The sequence below is a fragment of the Calliphora vicina genome, chromosome 3 (genome assembly GCF_958450345.1).
Source record: "Calliphora vicina chromosome 3, idCalVici1.1, whole genome shotgun sequence".
Taxonomy (NCBI): Eukaryota; Metazoa; Arthropoda; class Insecta; order Diptera; family Calliphoridae; genus Calliphora; species Calliphora vicina.
Genome location: NC_088782.1, coordinates 78,452,187 through 78,467,512, shown reverse-complemented (window position 1 = coordinate 78,467,512; position 15,326 = coordinate 78,452,187). Strand labels below are relative to the sequence as shown.

General features: G+C 30.6%; 1 protein-coding gene across 1 annotated transcript in view; it reads right to left on the bottom strand.

Moving 5' to 3' along the window:
• Positions 1-2,148: 2,148 nt before the first annotated feature.
• Positions 2,149-15,326, bottom strand: part of ICA69 (islet cell autoantigen 1-like protein) — a 67,679-nt gene continuing 54,501 nt past the window's right edge. The window contains exons 2-3 of the mRNA XM_065503855.1: positions 2,955-3,197; positions 2,149-2,893 (exon numbers count right to left, since the gene is read on the bottom strand). Coding sequence (XP_065359927.1) covers positions 2,423-2,893; positions 2,955-3,197 — 714 coding nt within the window. The 3' untranslated portion in view covers positions 2,149-2,422. The remainder of the gene's footprint in view (positions 2,894-2,954; positions 3,198-15,326) is intronic.

Genomic DNA, 15,326 nt, shown 5'->3' with positions numbered 1-15,326 from the left:
TCTAAGAGCGAGAGAAAAAATAAAATGTAGTAAAAAATCGATGAGTGTGTGAGACGAGATATAGAAAGATAAATAAATAAAAGATACATTTATATGTTTGTCCCTCTTTTAAATCTACCGTGGTTTATTATTCATTTTCTTTTGTTAATTTTTCGTAAATTTTTTTTGTTTGCCTCAGCCATGTTGCTAAAAACAGCTGATTTGGGTCTATGTAGTCTATGATCAAAATTTTCTGAAGTACTGTCATATAAAATCAAAAAGTAATTTTTGGTTCACAATATTAATAAACTGTACCATATTATATACATATCATATTAAAGGTATTGTGAAGCAATGATACCCCCCATAACGATCAGTTTGTTTTCCAAATATATGAGAAATGTACTATTTATGTATTGACTTTAAATTCATATAACTCTTAAACTAAGAGAGATCAGGCAAAAATATTAACGTTTTTGTGCTTCTAATTATGAGAGCTATCAACACCAAAGAAATTATAAAAATGCAAGCTGTTTCGCTGATCTTGATTTATACCAAAAATTCATTATATTCCAGTAAGAACAGAATCTGTGTTGTCTGTTTTCGCATTCAAATACAGAAACACTTTTTTCTCGCACATCGAGAAACGATGGAATATTTTGTTTCACACTTCATGTGAGAAGTTTTCCGATGCGATAAATACAGAAACGTGCTACTGTATGTAAAAAAACGCTTCTGTCAAAATTTATTTATCGGTAGTACACCTACATCATAATCAGTTTGAGGCATAGAGAAAACACATAGAGCGGAAACTCAGTTGTCAAAAACCTAAGTGCTGAGAATGTATTGGTAAAAAAAACCATGTGAAAACAAAAACAACATCGACCCAGCGGCGAAAAGAAGTAGTAAGAAGGCCTTCTGGAAGGCCTTATTTATCAGACACAAGGCCTCATTGCTCCATTCCATACTCATATATTTTTTACACACGATGTCCTAGCCAGCCAAGGCCTTCTTCAACAGGCCTGATAGAAGGCCTTCTTCAACAGGCCTGGCAGCAGGCCTTCTTCACAGGCTTGTTTTCAGGCCTTTTGTAAATAAATTTTGTTAAATAAATTGAATCTTTGATTAAGCCTAAACTATGTTGAAAATTTAATAACTTACCCGGCCTAAGCGATATCTTATTTATTTTAATTTTTTTATAATAAAATCCAAAAATGACCAAGTAAAAAATTCTCACAACCGCTTTGTTCAAGAATTAAAGCAAAACTATTTTAAGTTTACTTCTTTTTCTCTCTTCACTTTTTGCATTTTTTTGTATTTGTAGTTTTGTCTTTGGAATGTGAGTTTTTAAAGGTATTTTCTGCTTGTACTACGTTTGTAGCAACAAAAAGAAGGGAGCAAGTAGGCCTTCCATAAGGTCTTCCTGAGAAGGCAAGCGAGCATGAGTACTGGATCTAAAAAAAGGTCTAGGAAGGTCTTACAGAAGGCCTTATAGCTGAAGGCCTCAAAAATTTCGCCGCTGGGGAGTGTTGTATTTGTTTTCACATAGGTTTTTTACTAATACATTCTCAGCACTTAGGTCTTTGACAGGAGAGTTTCTGCTCTATGTATTTTCTCTATGGTTTGAGGCAAAGTATACCAAGTAGTCCAACTCTCTATTTTTTAAAATTACTCTCTCACATATACGGGTACTGTGTACCCTTGTGAGAGAATTATACACATCAAAAGTCTCGAGATTTTAACTATAAATTGTCGAATAAATATAGTTTGATACACGTAAATTCACTAACACACATTATTTTATATTTTTTTTCAACACATTTAGCACTTTTTCTTTTCCGAAGCACGTCCATTTCGCACAAACTAAAAAATATTTTTTTTTTTATTAATTTTGACGTTTTATTTTGTTTGTGGTAGGTTTTAAAATATAGAACAGAGTTTCAATTTTTGGTATTGAAAATAGAACAAAATTTAAATAAATTAAAATTTAAACGTTTTTATAGAACTCTGTGTGTCTGGTGAAAATTAAAAAAGAACCAACACATGTACATTTTTGTTACTAACACATATTTATACTTAGGTACTTTTTCACTAACACATGTATAGAGTTAGGTACTGCTGTCAAAGAGTTGGACTACTTGTTATACTTTGGTTTGAGGTATGTTCAGATTATTCTATGTGATTAATGACATTTTTAAGTTTTATTCCTGTCAATTTGAAGTGATCAACAAAACGTTTAAAATTTAAACTTTAAATCTATGAATAATTATGTATCTCGATTTTGATGCGATTAGAGCTTAATCACAGTTGAGATGATTAACTCTGCAAATTTGAACATGCTATTAACACATATGTTTAATTTCATATAAAACGACAGAAATATTTGAAGAACAATTAATTATACCCAACATACAAGGGATACGTTTTTAACATTATGAAGAATTTATGTTTGTTGAAAGTTTTTACTATCTCCACTTAATTTTAAATCGAAAGCTTCAAGATTAGCTAGAGGATCCAGATCAGCAAAAAGTTCGATCCATGGATTTGGTTTTAGGTTTTTAATGGGCTTTCTTTTGTCGTTTGCGATAACTTTTGATGATCCTAAATAAATCTCTTGTTCAGCACATTTGTTTTTTGTTGATGTTAAATGACCTGTATGAGAGTTTATTGGTGATAGTGGTGTCAGTTCTGATGAAACCGAGACTTTTGCATTTAATATTTTTGAAAGCAAATCGCTCGATTCACCAAACTTATTGGCATCCTCTACTGATTCATTTTGATTTTGGTCATACAAATCCATTATATTTTCATTATTGAGTAATTCAATTAATGTATCATCCGACATTTCAGTAACATAAGACTCTTTTGGCTTATTATCATTGACATTAGCATCGTTATTATCGATAAAATCTTCCTGAAATTGAAAATGTTTATTAAAATAGTAAAATAAAAATTGGTATAAAACACAAACTTACTGCAAAAAATAATGACTGGTCCTTATCGAAGGTCGCTTTATTGTGGTTTATATTTTCAGGCTTTCCTTCATGTTGTGTTAATTCCTTAAGTACACAAAAATCATATTTAGGTTTTTGTTCTAGGGCATTTGAAATTGCCTCAAATGTGGTATTTGTCTTCTGCGCAAATTGTCTCAATTCTGACATGTAAGAAACTAACACATGCGAGAACATATTACACCTGGCAGCGGCTAGTAGATCAATCTAAAATATAAGGGTTTTCATATTATTTTTTTCCATTCAATCTGTTTCAGTTAGATTTGTTCTGAGATTCTTTTTACTACTACTGGTGTGGGTATTATGCGTTTGTGCTGATGTTTGTGACGCCCAAAAATATTATGGGTCGATTATGGATGGCAACCGAACTTCAGTTGCGATGTCAGTTGCCTAATTGGTATTACAGATGGCAACTGGCAGCATCATTTTCTGTTAACAAACGCCAACCAGAAATTTGTTGTTGCCCTCTGGCAACGCAACTGAAGTTCGGTTGCCATCCAGACGCTGTTCAAATAAACATCAACTACCAGTGTATAAATTATAAAATGTTTAATTTAAGTGTGTGTATTTCTGAGAATTTATAAACGCACATAAAAACACTGAGTGACTATTTAAACTGTTGATTTATAATTTTAATAAATAAAGAGTTGTACAAATTTGACTACTAAACTGCTTTTATTAGCATACAAAAGTATCCGGTTTATTTAAAGGAAATAAACACAGTTTTTAAAAGGTAAAAACTTAACAATTGGTGTCAGAAGTGGGATCGCAAAATAATAAGCATGAAGTTTGAAGAGCTTAAGGCTGGGTTAGCCGACCGTTGATGTAATGTAACCGTAATGTTGACTTAACGTAACACTTTAGTGCGATTATAGAACATTAAAAACGTGTCATATGTTTTTGACATAAACAAATTTAAACAGCTGTTTGAAAGTGTTATCAACACAATTGTTTTAAATACTGTTCAAGCGATTTTACAACTTTTTTCTGCGATTTAAAAAAAAAAATTATTAAACTTTTTTGGTAATAGTACTCATCATCATTGTGAAGTGCTTCGAAGTGACTTCATATATGTTTATATTAACCCATTAGGAGACAATTATAAATATTATTTATTACCTTGTCATACAGACTTTATTTATTAAAGGTCCGATAACTTAAAAATTAATTAATATTGTATTGTACTTTATACTAAGGGCCATTATTACAACTTGCCTTTATGTTCGTAATAGTAATAGTTAACTTTAAGGGTAACTTTTTCTATTGCTTAAAGTTTCACCTTTCACTATTTCGAACATAAAGGCAAGTTGTAATAATGGCCCTAATTTGTTAATTTAATTTGTCTATACAAAATATTAATTTAATATTTTCAAACTTATTACTTTCGACTATTATTATTGGTATACATTTTATAAATGCTTGTATGAACTAATTTGTATAATAAGTAAATATTACCATAACAATAAAAGTTTTTTTTTAGTAAAAATTGTGCTAAATTTCCCAATTATTGATAAATTCACTGACATTTACTGTTGTGGGATATGCTAGTTCCTTTGTCCCCGTTTACAATGCAGAAATTGAAAGGCAGACATTTTTCTCATTCTCTTTTGAACTAACCTAAACCTGTGTAATACACACTGTACCTCTTCAACACCTCGCCTTCAAACTTCGTCTGTCTACCTTTCAATTTCTGCATTGTAAACGTAGACTATGCGCATTTCACTGGTTGCTTAGGCCAGATCATCATTAAACCTTTTCCCAAAAGGCTTTAGAAAAACCAAAGATATTATACAAATCAAACTATAGAGTGAATGAGAATTACAGACACTCAAGCTTTATTTGTAAAAATATCAAAGCTTAAACAAAAAATCAACAATAAACAGTGAGTTTATCTTTTCTTACATTTTGTTTTTTATTTATGTATTTATATTATTGAAATATTTAAAACATTTTTAGAACATTGAAAATATTGTTAAGCGTTCTGAGCATAAGTATTTTTTATACAAGACTTTTAAAATCAACAAGTTGACAACACCGTTAGTAAATGTCACGTAGAAACGTAAAGAAATTCTGTTTTTAACAGGTTCAGACGTTACAGTTACGTTACATTTTGTCACTATAACTGCTTTAACTATTTTACACACAATAGAAACGATCAGCTGTTCCGTTCCGTTAAGGTTACATTACATTACAGTCGGCTAATCCACCCTTAACCCTTTGAAGTCAAATGTTGCTTATAGGCAACATTGTATATTTTCGGTCATAGTTCCTGTAATTTATGCTATTTTTGCTTACGGTTTTTTTTCAACTGAAATTAATACGTGTGAGCATTCGATTACGAAGTTACATTTTTAAAAACTCTACAAGTGTTCATTTGCGAGCTAGTTGAAGTGGTGTTCAGACTTGTGCAAAAGACAGTGGAAAAAGTTGTTCCACAGAAATTCAAATAAAAACTAATCACGCAAGAATTTGTTTATAAAAATTGAATTTTACTATGCGGCAAAAAGGTCTCACAGAATCAGAAAGATGGTGAAGAGTTATATGATTCCAGTTTGGAGATAGTAATTCAATCAACAAATGATCAGGTAGCTGAAAATTCAGCTTCAGAATGCAAACGCTGGTGTCGTAAATAAAATAAGTATATATATGAATATACGTAGATCAAGACAGAAAAACGAAACATATGTCATTGTTGAATTTCCAATTGATGATAGCAAACGAGATTCTACACGCATCTGATATTACGCCAAGAAACCAACACAAAAGAGGTCGTCCATCGGCAATCCTTTCAAGCATGCAATCAGATTTACCGTCACCATCGTCTCCAGCACCATCTAACATTTCAAACATTTCATCACAAAGTTCATCGTCGTCGTTTTGTTGACGAACACACACGAACACACATCTGATATCCAAAATCCATGCGCCTTGATCAAGACGGTCATTGGGTTGAATGGCAAGCGAAAAGAAGGCAGTGCATGATTGACGCATTTACAAATGCGCAAAAAGTTTATCACCATGTTACACAAAGATGTTCAACGATGTTCAAAATCATGTATTAGACGAACACCATGCTTTTCTTGCAACAAAACGTTTGTTTGCAATATTTGTCTTTATCATTCGATTTATTAAATATTTTGCAACACTTACATACGCGGTTAATAACATCATTTATATACATATATTTTAAGATCTTGGCCTTCATCTATTTCAATGTAATCATTATAAATGTCGTCCTCAATATCACTTTCGACGACCGTTTCAAAATCACATTCTCCGTCACATTCAACTCCACTTTAATCTAAGTTAAAATTTTGATTATTAATTGCAATTCTTCTAATATTTCGCCAGCTAAATAACAAATGTTTTATTCCGTACCTTTTATTTTCATTGGTTCAAGTCCTAAGTTAAAAATTTTGAAAGATTTGTTTTTAGAATTGTAACTTCTTGCAGTAACATTTATATATTTATAGAAGCAGCTATCGGAACACTCATCTAGTTTGTGTTTGTCTTTAGTTATTTGTCGAATTTCAGAAACAATACAATTTTCGTGAGTCATTATTACTTATTTAAATTTGAAATTATGAAAAATTTTAAGCAATTTAATAAATTTAATTATTATTCGTTTTATTCGATTGTTCAACATAAAATTGTTCAATTATTCGTTATTCGAAAATGGCCATTTTTAAATTGTTCAAATATAAATATAAATTTGGCCAAATATTAGACTTGTCACCTTTTGAAATTTCCAAAACGGGACACCACTAAATGATCAGAGAACGATGGAAAAAAACATGGAAAATGACCTAGCGTGGGTTATAGGACTTGCTGAGTACATTACAAATTGTGTCAAAAAATTTCAGAAACACCTTCAAATTCAGAAGTTATTCTGAAAAAAACGTTTACAGTGATTTTTTTCAACTTATCGATCTGTAACTCAGTCAGTTTTTGTTCAATTTTTTGATTTTTTTAAACGTGTTGGGAAAGAAAACTTATTACGCTTCAAAATGACAGGCATTTATTGATACATTTGTAAGTTATAAGTATTGTTTTTGTTACGATCTTTTTTGATTTGAGTCGCTTTGCATTGCTTATTTTGATATGAAAGCTTATAAAAATTTATATCATTGTATAAAGAAAATAATAAAAAAAATTTTAATTTTTCAAATCGGATGAAAACTGTAAAAGTTATTCAACTTTTCATTAATACCATTTTGAGTATTTTCTCCCCCAGCGCATATAAATGTAAAAAAACCAGGGTAAATATTTTCGAACTTTTTTCGAAAAAGTTTAATAACTTTTGCAAATATAAACCGATTTTAATAAGTAATATCTCCTTTTTGTCTATATAAAATTGTCTTTAAAGCACTGTGCAAAAAAAATTTGGTTTTCATAGAAAAAAATTAAAATAACTATTGTTGAATTTGAAAAATTACGAAAAAAATAAAAAAAAAAATTTAACTTTTTTAATAACTTAAACAATTTCTTAGATTAATTTTTAAAATATTGAAATCGGTTTTAAAATGTATGAGTTAGAGGTATTGAAGTACTACCTACCCTAAAACACTTGTTTCAAAATAACTCAACATTTTGAGACTTTTGAAAGTCTTCGAACTTTATACAGGAGTAAATAGTCATTTTCGAATATCTGGAGAACTATAATTGTGGAACTCTTAAAATTTTGCCCTAATATCACCCTTACTATTCTACATTTTTTGGGTGAAAATGTTATTGTGTTAGTGGGCGTGGCCTCTCTCATACAAAGTAAATAGTTAATTTCGAATATCTGGAGTACTATAATTGTAAAGTATTTAAACTTTGTATGAATCAAATTCTTGTCACTATACGGAGATTGGCTGAAAATGGGCGAGACTGAATTTTTTAAAGTAAATAGTTATTTTCAAATATCTGGAGTACTATAATTGTGAAATTCTTAAATTCACAATTCTGGAGTACTATAATTGTAATGCATTTAAACTTTGTATGAATCAAATTCTTATCACTGTACAGAGTTTAGCTAAAATGGTCTAGATCGGAACAGTGGGTGTGAAACTTTACATTCAAAGTACATAGTAAATTTTGAATATCTGGATAATTAAAATTGCGAGATTCTTCAAACTTTGTCTGAAAATTAATTTTTTTATAATTTTACCTAATTTGTTTCACCTCATTAAAAAAATAGTTTATAAAATCTTTAAAATTTTTTTATTTTACTACGTAGGAGTAACGAAGCGCAGCGGGTTATTTAATAAAGTTTACCTATTTCAGTCCATAATTTAAAATTTATATTTTTAATCGCTTTTATCAGCTTTTTTATTATTATTTGAAGTAATAAATTCAACAAACTCAGTCCATTTCAATGGACCAACAACTCACCTTTAACTAAAGGTACAAGCATCCTAGAGCGAGTATCGTGCGATTTATTTTTCATGAAAGTTAAATAATGTTTACTAATGAGTTTATTGAAACTCATAGAAGTTAATGCATTAAGTACCTATGTATATTGTTAAATAGTGATATTCAGTTTTTATAAAATACTATAAGAAAATAAATCATCCTTGTTTATCGGTATTTCCAATTTTTGATTTTTTATATTTTTTGTGGTAATTAATGAAAAAGTTATGTTTTTTTTTTAAACGGGACAAATGGCGTCCCGTTCAGAGTATCGCCGGGACACGGGACATTCGTCTCTAAAACTGGTCTGTCCCGACGAAAACGGGACGGTTGGCAAGTCTACCAAATATAAATACTAAAAGTTCGAATAATTATTCGTAAGAAATTATTCGATTAATCGAACGATCATTAGACGAATGAATACCCTATGGAGAACACATAAAGGAAATGTACCGAATGGAATTGCGTGGTAGAGTGCAAAAACCCAATCAGACGCTGCAAGACTTTGCGGCGGAAATCGAACGTTTGATGCAACTTACATATCCAGACGAAAACCATCCATTATTGGATCATTTCAAGATTGAGGTATTTGTGAGGTGGTACAAAAACAGCAAAGATAATTTCAAAGCGCCAAATATGTAATGTGAAAATAAGGAAAATATATTCAACGAATTAAAGGATTTAAAACACGAACATCCTTACTATGGACATTATTGAAAAGTAGACAAAATTATCTATCCATTGATATATAACGTGTCTACCTTATGTTTTTTACATGGCAAATTAATTAGGAAAAACTCATAAAAAAGCATGTTGCCTACATAACAACATTTTTATGAGTGTAAATAACATTGCCAGGTAAATTATCTGCGAGTTGTTAAGTTTTCCCTAATTAATTTGACACGTAAAAAACTTAAGGTAGACATGTCAATGGATAGAGGATTTTGTCTACTTTTCAAAAATATTTATAACTTTTGACAATTAAATATTCATGGAATACTTTATTGAAAACTATGACAAAAAATGTTTTTATTGAATTTTTGCATAGATACAAATTTTTCGAATTGAAATTAAATTTTTATTTATGAACAGTTTTTAATGAAATTTCACAGTTATGTAGATTTTTCTATATAAAATGGAAAAATAAAAACAAATTTTGAAATTTGTAATCACGAATCCCGCAATTCCCAAAAAAGTATTGAAAAATTCCAAAAATGGGATATTTTGGTTTTTAGGCTATAATATCCATACCAGGGGCGGGGTTATCGGAACCAGAGATCGGATTGAATGCTCTATTTTGTGCTTTTGAATGCATTCACAAAAATGAGCCTTTCGTTGACAATAAACATTAATTCTGTAAAGCAATGCATGACATCATTCATAAAATGGAGTGCAACGAAAAAAGATGCATGTATTGCTTGTCTTCTATAAAAGTAAACTGACACTCCCAAAAGCAACGAATACTTAACGAATGATGTGAATGGTTTTAATGCTGATAGAATGAATTTACGTACATGTTAAAAGTTTTACAGTACACAAGTTTAACTTAACATATTGGTGTTGCACAGTGGTATAGAAAAAAAATAGAGGGAAATAAATCTGTAACTTCTAGACGCTTAGTCCGATTTCAAGAAATTTGACGTGCACAAAGAGGAAATATTGTCGAGTTTAAGTTTTGAGTTTCGACCTCATGGGCCCACCAGATGCGCGGCCAGGGGTCCCCAAAGTAGGACACCTCGAGTATGTTACATTATTAAAACGTTCCTATTTCTTCGTTTGGGTTACGTTTTCCAAAAAATTACATATAAAGAAACCTTGTCGAGTACTATAAAAAACATCGTCCTAGCTACCAATTATCTCTTATAGCTTAGGAGATATTCGCATTTTAAAATTAAATTTTCAAAATTTTTACCCACCCAACTCCAGTTTTTTGATAATATCGGGACTAAATATTTCCCGAACTTCTCCATTTTTATTTAATTGGACTAACAATAAATGTATATGTTAAACAGAAAAAGAATTGTTTAAAAATCATGACCAATGCATTGTTATATGCATTTTATTTAAAAAAATTTTAAATACTAATTCCGTTTGTATGTTCACAAACTACATATGTATGTACACAAATGTCAACGAATTCTTAACGAATGGTGTGAATGTTTTTAGTTTCTTTCATATGGCAATCAGAAAACCAAATGTGTTTACGTATAGCTCCGCATTTTTTTGTTATTGTCGATTAAAGGCAATGCAATAGCAATGAATTTATGAATGGGCAGTAAACGTGAATGTTTTCAATTCATTCTCTGATCGGAGCCCTTTACAAAATAATTAAGAACATATTGGGCCATCTAAAATGGGTTACTATATTTTGATATCGACTATGCGATTTGAGAATTTTTGCCCTAAACTTGAATTTTTCATAAAAAATAGACGTTATTTGGATGGACCTGGTCCCCTCGATATTAAAAATTTGTAATTTTTTTTTTTATTTTAAATATTTTATTTAATGTTAGCTTTTTAAAAAATACAAATTGCTTATACATCATCTTAGAAATTTTTTACATAACTTAAAAAGAATAAAAGTACTTTAAAAAAAATGGCACAAATCGGAATACAACGAAGAAATAGGATCATTTTAAAAATTGACCATAACCGAGGTGTCCTACTTCTTAAACTCGACAACACTTCCCCTTTGCGCATGTGCAATTTCATTCAAATGGGACTAAGGGTTTAGAACAGAGGTTCGCAAAAATAAATCCTCTCACCAATACACTTACTCTCACCAACACATTCAATTCTTTATTTTATACACTGCACCTACAAACACACAAATACAAAAACTGAAAAAATAAAGAAAAAGTCATACACCAGTGCTCATGCGTATTCCTAGTTGTCTCGTTGAGTGGACAACGACTACTAAAATGTAAGAGCATAAGAATACGTGTGATTTGATTCTGCACAATTGTGCTATGGGCTGCGCCAAGGCGAATTTATACAAGGTGGTGGTAATTCTACAAAAACAACAAATGGTCTTAACAAATGTCAAAAAACAGAAATTAAAAATTAAACAAATATGCATTAAAACTAAATATAGTGTAGATAATTGAATAGTGAGGGCTTTACTTATTTATGCAAAATATAAATATTTTGTTAATTAGCTTTGAATATGTAGATATTGAAGTATAAAAACAAGCTTTGACAGGTGTTAGAACCAAACAAGCGAAAAAAGAGTAATCAGCTGATTGACTGACTCCACCTTGTATAAATTCGCCTTGGGCTGCGCATTAATGGTTTAGAATAAAGACCTGCACATGCTGCATTGTTTAACATGAAGACAATTGCCACATGATGCTTTTGTCATGTCATGTTATGTTCTTTTACCTACTTAACAGCAACACGCAAAGGCAATGTATATCAAAACAAAAAACAAATGCAGCATCATTTTAACAACATCATAACACACAGAACATTAAAAAATTAACAGATGCATGGATGACAGGAAAATAATTTCAAGTCATTTAAATCATGTATGAGGCATTTTTTGTATGAGATGATTTCAATTCATTTGTAGTATTTATTGTGTGCAATAAGAAAAAATTTACTATAAAAATACAACTGAAATATATATTTATATTATATAGGTCAAAATAAAAATCCGAAAGTACACCAATGGGTTTTTCAATGTTGTTTTGAAAAATTTTACAATATTTAGTAATATTACCTGTTATATTATTACTTAAAAAGGAATTCGTTGAATATAAGCCATAAAATGCCAATAATTTTCATGGAATTAAAAATGTAATGTTTTTCACATACATATTTTAAATACTACCTGACTTAGGTACAACAGCTCGAATATTATTAACGGGACATTTAATAATTACATTGCAAAATAAAATAAAACTCCATGAACAAAGCCAATTTTGCCTATTAGACGGTGTTTAATTAACTGTGAAGTTTATAATATATTTAATGATATTAAAGACAAACGTGTTTATTATACGCGTTGTAAAAACGTGTTTAAATTTAATGAAGTGTCTCTGAATCATTCGCGGCATAATTGCTACAAAAATATAAATCTACGAAAATGTTCCAATGGAACAAATGCAACTGCCCAACGATTTGAAGAAAATGTGTAGGGCATTTATTGCGTAACTTCACAGAAATTTTTTTCCTATTTTTTGTTTTCAAATATAATCTAGGAGGCTTGAACAAAATTATTTAAATTTTCTAGTATATTTTTATGTTATTCAAAAATGTTTGAAATTTTTCTTGGAAAATATTTAATTTTTTTATGATTTTCAGCTATACAATGAGAAAATATGGGCTAAATTTACTGCATTTTTTGAATTTTAATTATATTATTTACGTTTCAGACTTTTCGATACATTTAGAAATATTGGCCAATATTGGGATATTATACAAAAATATTTGAACTACATAATGCAATTTATTATAAAATAGCAACAAATTTGTGTAAAAAAGCAAAAATGTCCTTCATGTACAATTTTATAATATTTATGAACATGTTCTTATTCTGAATGAAAAAAGTTTGGAAAAAATTCATGTTCGATTAATAATATTTATTAAAAAATTCATTCCAATTATGAATTTCTTTTTCCTGTGTTACACTTTATTATTTATATTTTTTAAACATCCTTATATTATTTGTTCTAACACACATAACAACAGCATCATCAATAGTTATAGACATGACACAACACGGTTTTCGCGGCGCGATGACATGGTACAACATGGTTTTTGCGGCGCGATGACATTGAACAACATGGTTTTTGCGGCGCGATGACATTGAACAACATGATGTGCGCGTCGACACAACAAAACAAAGCATCAAATTTTGAAGTAAGACATTTTCTACAAAATGTTGTCTTGTGCAGGCCTTTAGTTTAGAAGTTACAGATTTATTTCCCCTTTTTTTCTCATACCACTGTGCGATGGCGATTATTTCGCGTCCAGAAAAATTCATTTTACTCTTCCAAATGTTGATTTTGCGAGTCATTTTGACGATTGTTAAACGAGTTATACCATGTTCACACGACGGCATTATTCTCATTCACGCTCTCATTCGTCATTCAACCCCCAATTACGAACTGAATTACATGATTCGCCATACAAAATTTCAAGTGCGAATTACCTTGTTCGTACGTAATTCAGTTTGAATTACCTTATAAATTACGAACGATTATTTATTTATGTATCAAAATCAGCTGTCCAAACAAAAATGTCAAAACAAAATAAAGAAAAAGATTTTTGTATTGAATAAATAAATTAAAAGAAATAAAAAGTCTGATTAAAGTTAAAGCCACGCAGCTCTGCCATTCTTTCAGCCCACACCTCTAATAAAGCCCGCTCGCTGCCCTGATCCCACTTGCTTGCACTTTTTCTTTTTTCTAATAATGAAAATAATAATTAAATTATATTTGTTTAATTAATAATGCTACCATTTTATGTTTTTACTTTCCTTTTTTATCCATTGCCAAATTACAAATTTAAAATTCGCACCAAACAAACAAAATAAACAAAAAAACAAAACATGTAAACAGAAGAAGAAATAAATAAATAAATGTCAAACTGAATTACGAATGTTGTCGTGTAAACAGGTTGATTCGCAATCGTAGTTCAAAACGCGAATAAAGTAATTCAGACTGCCGTGGAAACATGGCATTAAGCGTCGATAAAGCATTTTGTCGACCATTGCACGATTGTTATTTCACTGTAATCGTTATCTTGTAAATGTTTTTGCGAGTCTTAATTAAAAAAATGTTAAATGTTAAATTGTTTTCTTTTGCATAAAAGAGTTTTTTTTTTATAAAATTAAAGTGATTTCTTTAAAATATAACAAATCAATAATGATAAATTTTCAGTGGAATATACGGAAGAAGTGAATTGAATACACCATGCAGAACGACTACTCAATGACTTGTGATAAAGTTTCAACATAATTGGATTTAAGTGCGGTTTCCACCGCTTGGATCGTGGAAACAGCACTATAATATTTTAATCTGGATTGTGGAAACAGCACTATATTTTAAACTAAACTAGGCAATTTAGTTGCGCAAGTCTCTTGCCCAACAACAAAATAACATTCTAAATTTTCTTCCCCTTAACCCGACATTAACTCTGGCATCAACAAACACAAGAGACTTGCGCAACTAAATTGCCTAGTGTGAAAGGGGTCTTAGATTCCAATGACGCCACTCAAATAGTGCAGTACACTCCGTTAACTACCATCGGTAAAGGCTCACATAACCACATATAATTTTTATACCCTTCAGCTTCGTGAGAAGGGTATATATAAGTTTGTCATTCCGTTTGTAATTTCTACATTTTTCATTACCGACCCTATAAAGTATATATATTCTGGATCCTTATAGATAGCGGAGTCGATTAAGCCATGTCCGTCTGTCTGTCTGTCTGTCTGTCTGTCTGTCTGTCTGTCTGTCTGTCTGTCTGTCTGTCTGTCTGTCTGTCTGTCTGTCTGTCTGTCTGTCTGTCTGTCTGTCTGTCTGTCTGTCTGTCTGTCTGTCTGTCTGTCTGTCTGTCTGTCTGTCTGTCTGTCTGTCTGTCTGTCTGTCTGTCTGTCTGTCTGTCTGTCTGTCTGTCTGTCTGTCTGTCCGTCTGTCTGTCTGTCTGTCTGTCTGTCTGTCTGTTGAAATCAATTTTCTGAAGGCCCCAGATATCTCCGGGATCCAAATCTTCAACAATTCTGTCAGACATACTTTCGAGAATTTTGCTATTTAAAATCAGCAAAATCCATCCATAAATAACGGAGATATGAGCAAAAATCCGAGACAACCTCTGAAAATTTCATCAAAAAACACAATGTATTGCATGCTTTGACAAAAAAACAACAAAACGTATGCTTGGATGTGCAAGCTTTGTGTATTTTGTTTTTTTTGTGTTTTGTTTCTTTTGGCGTTG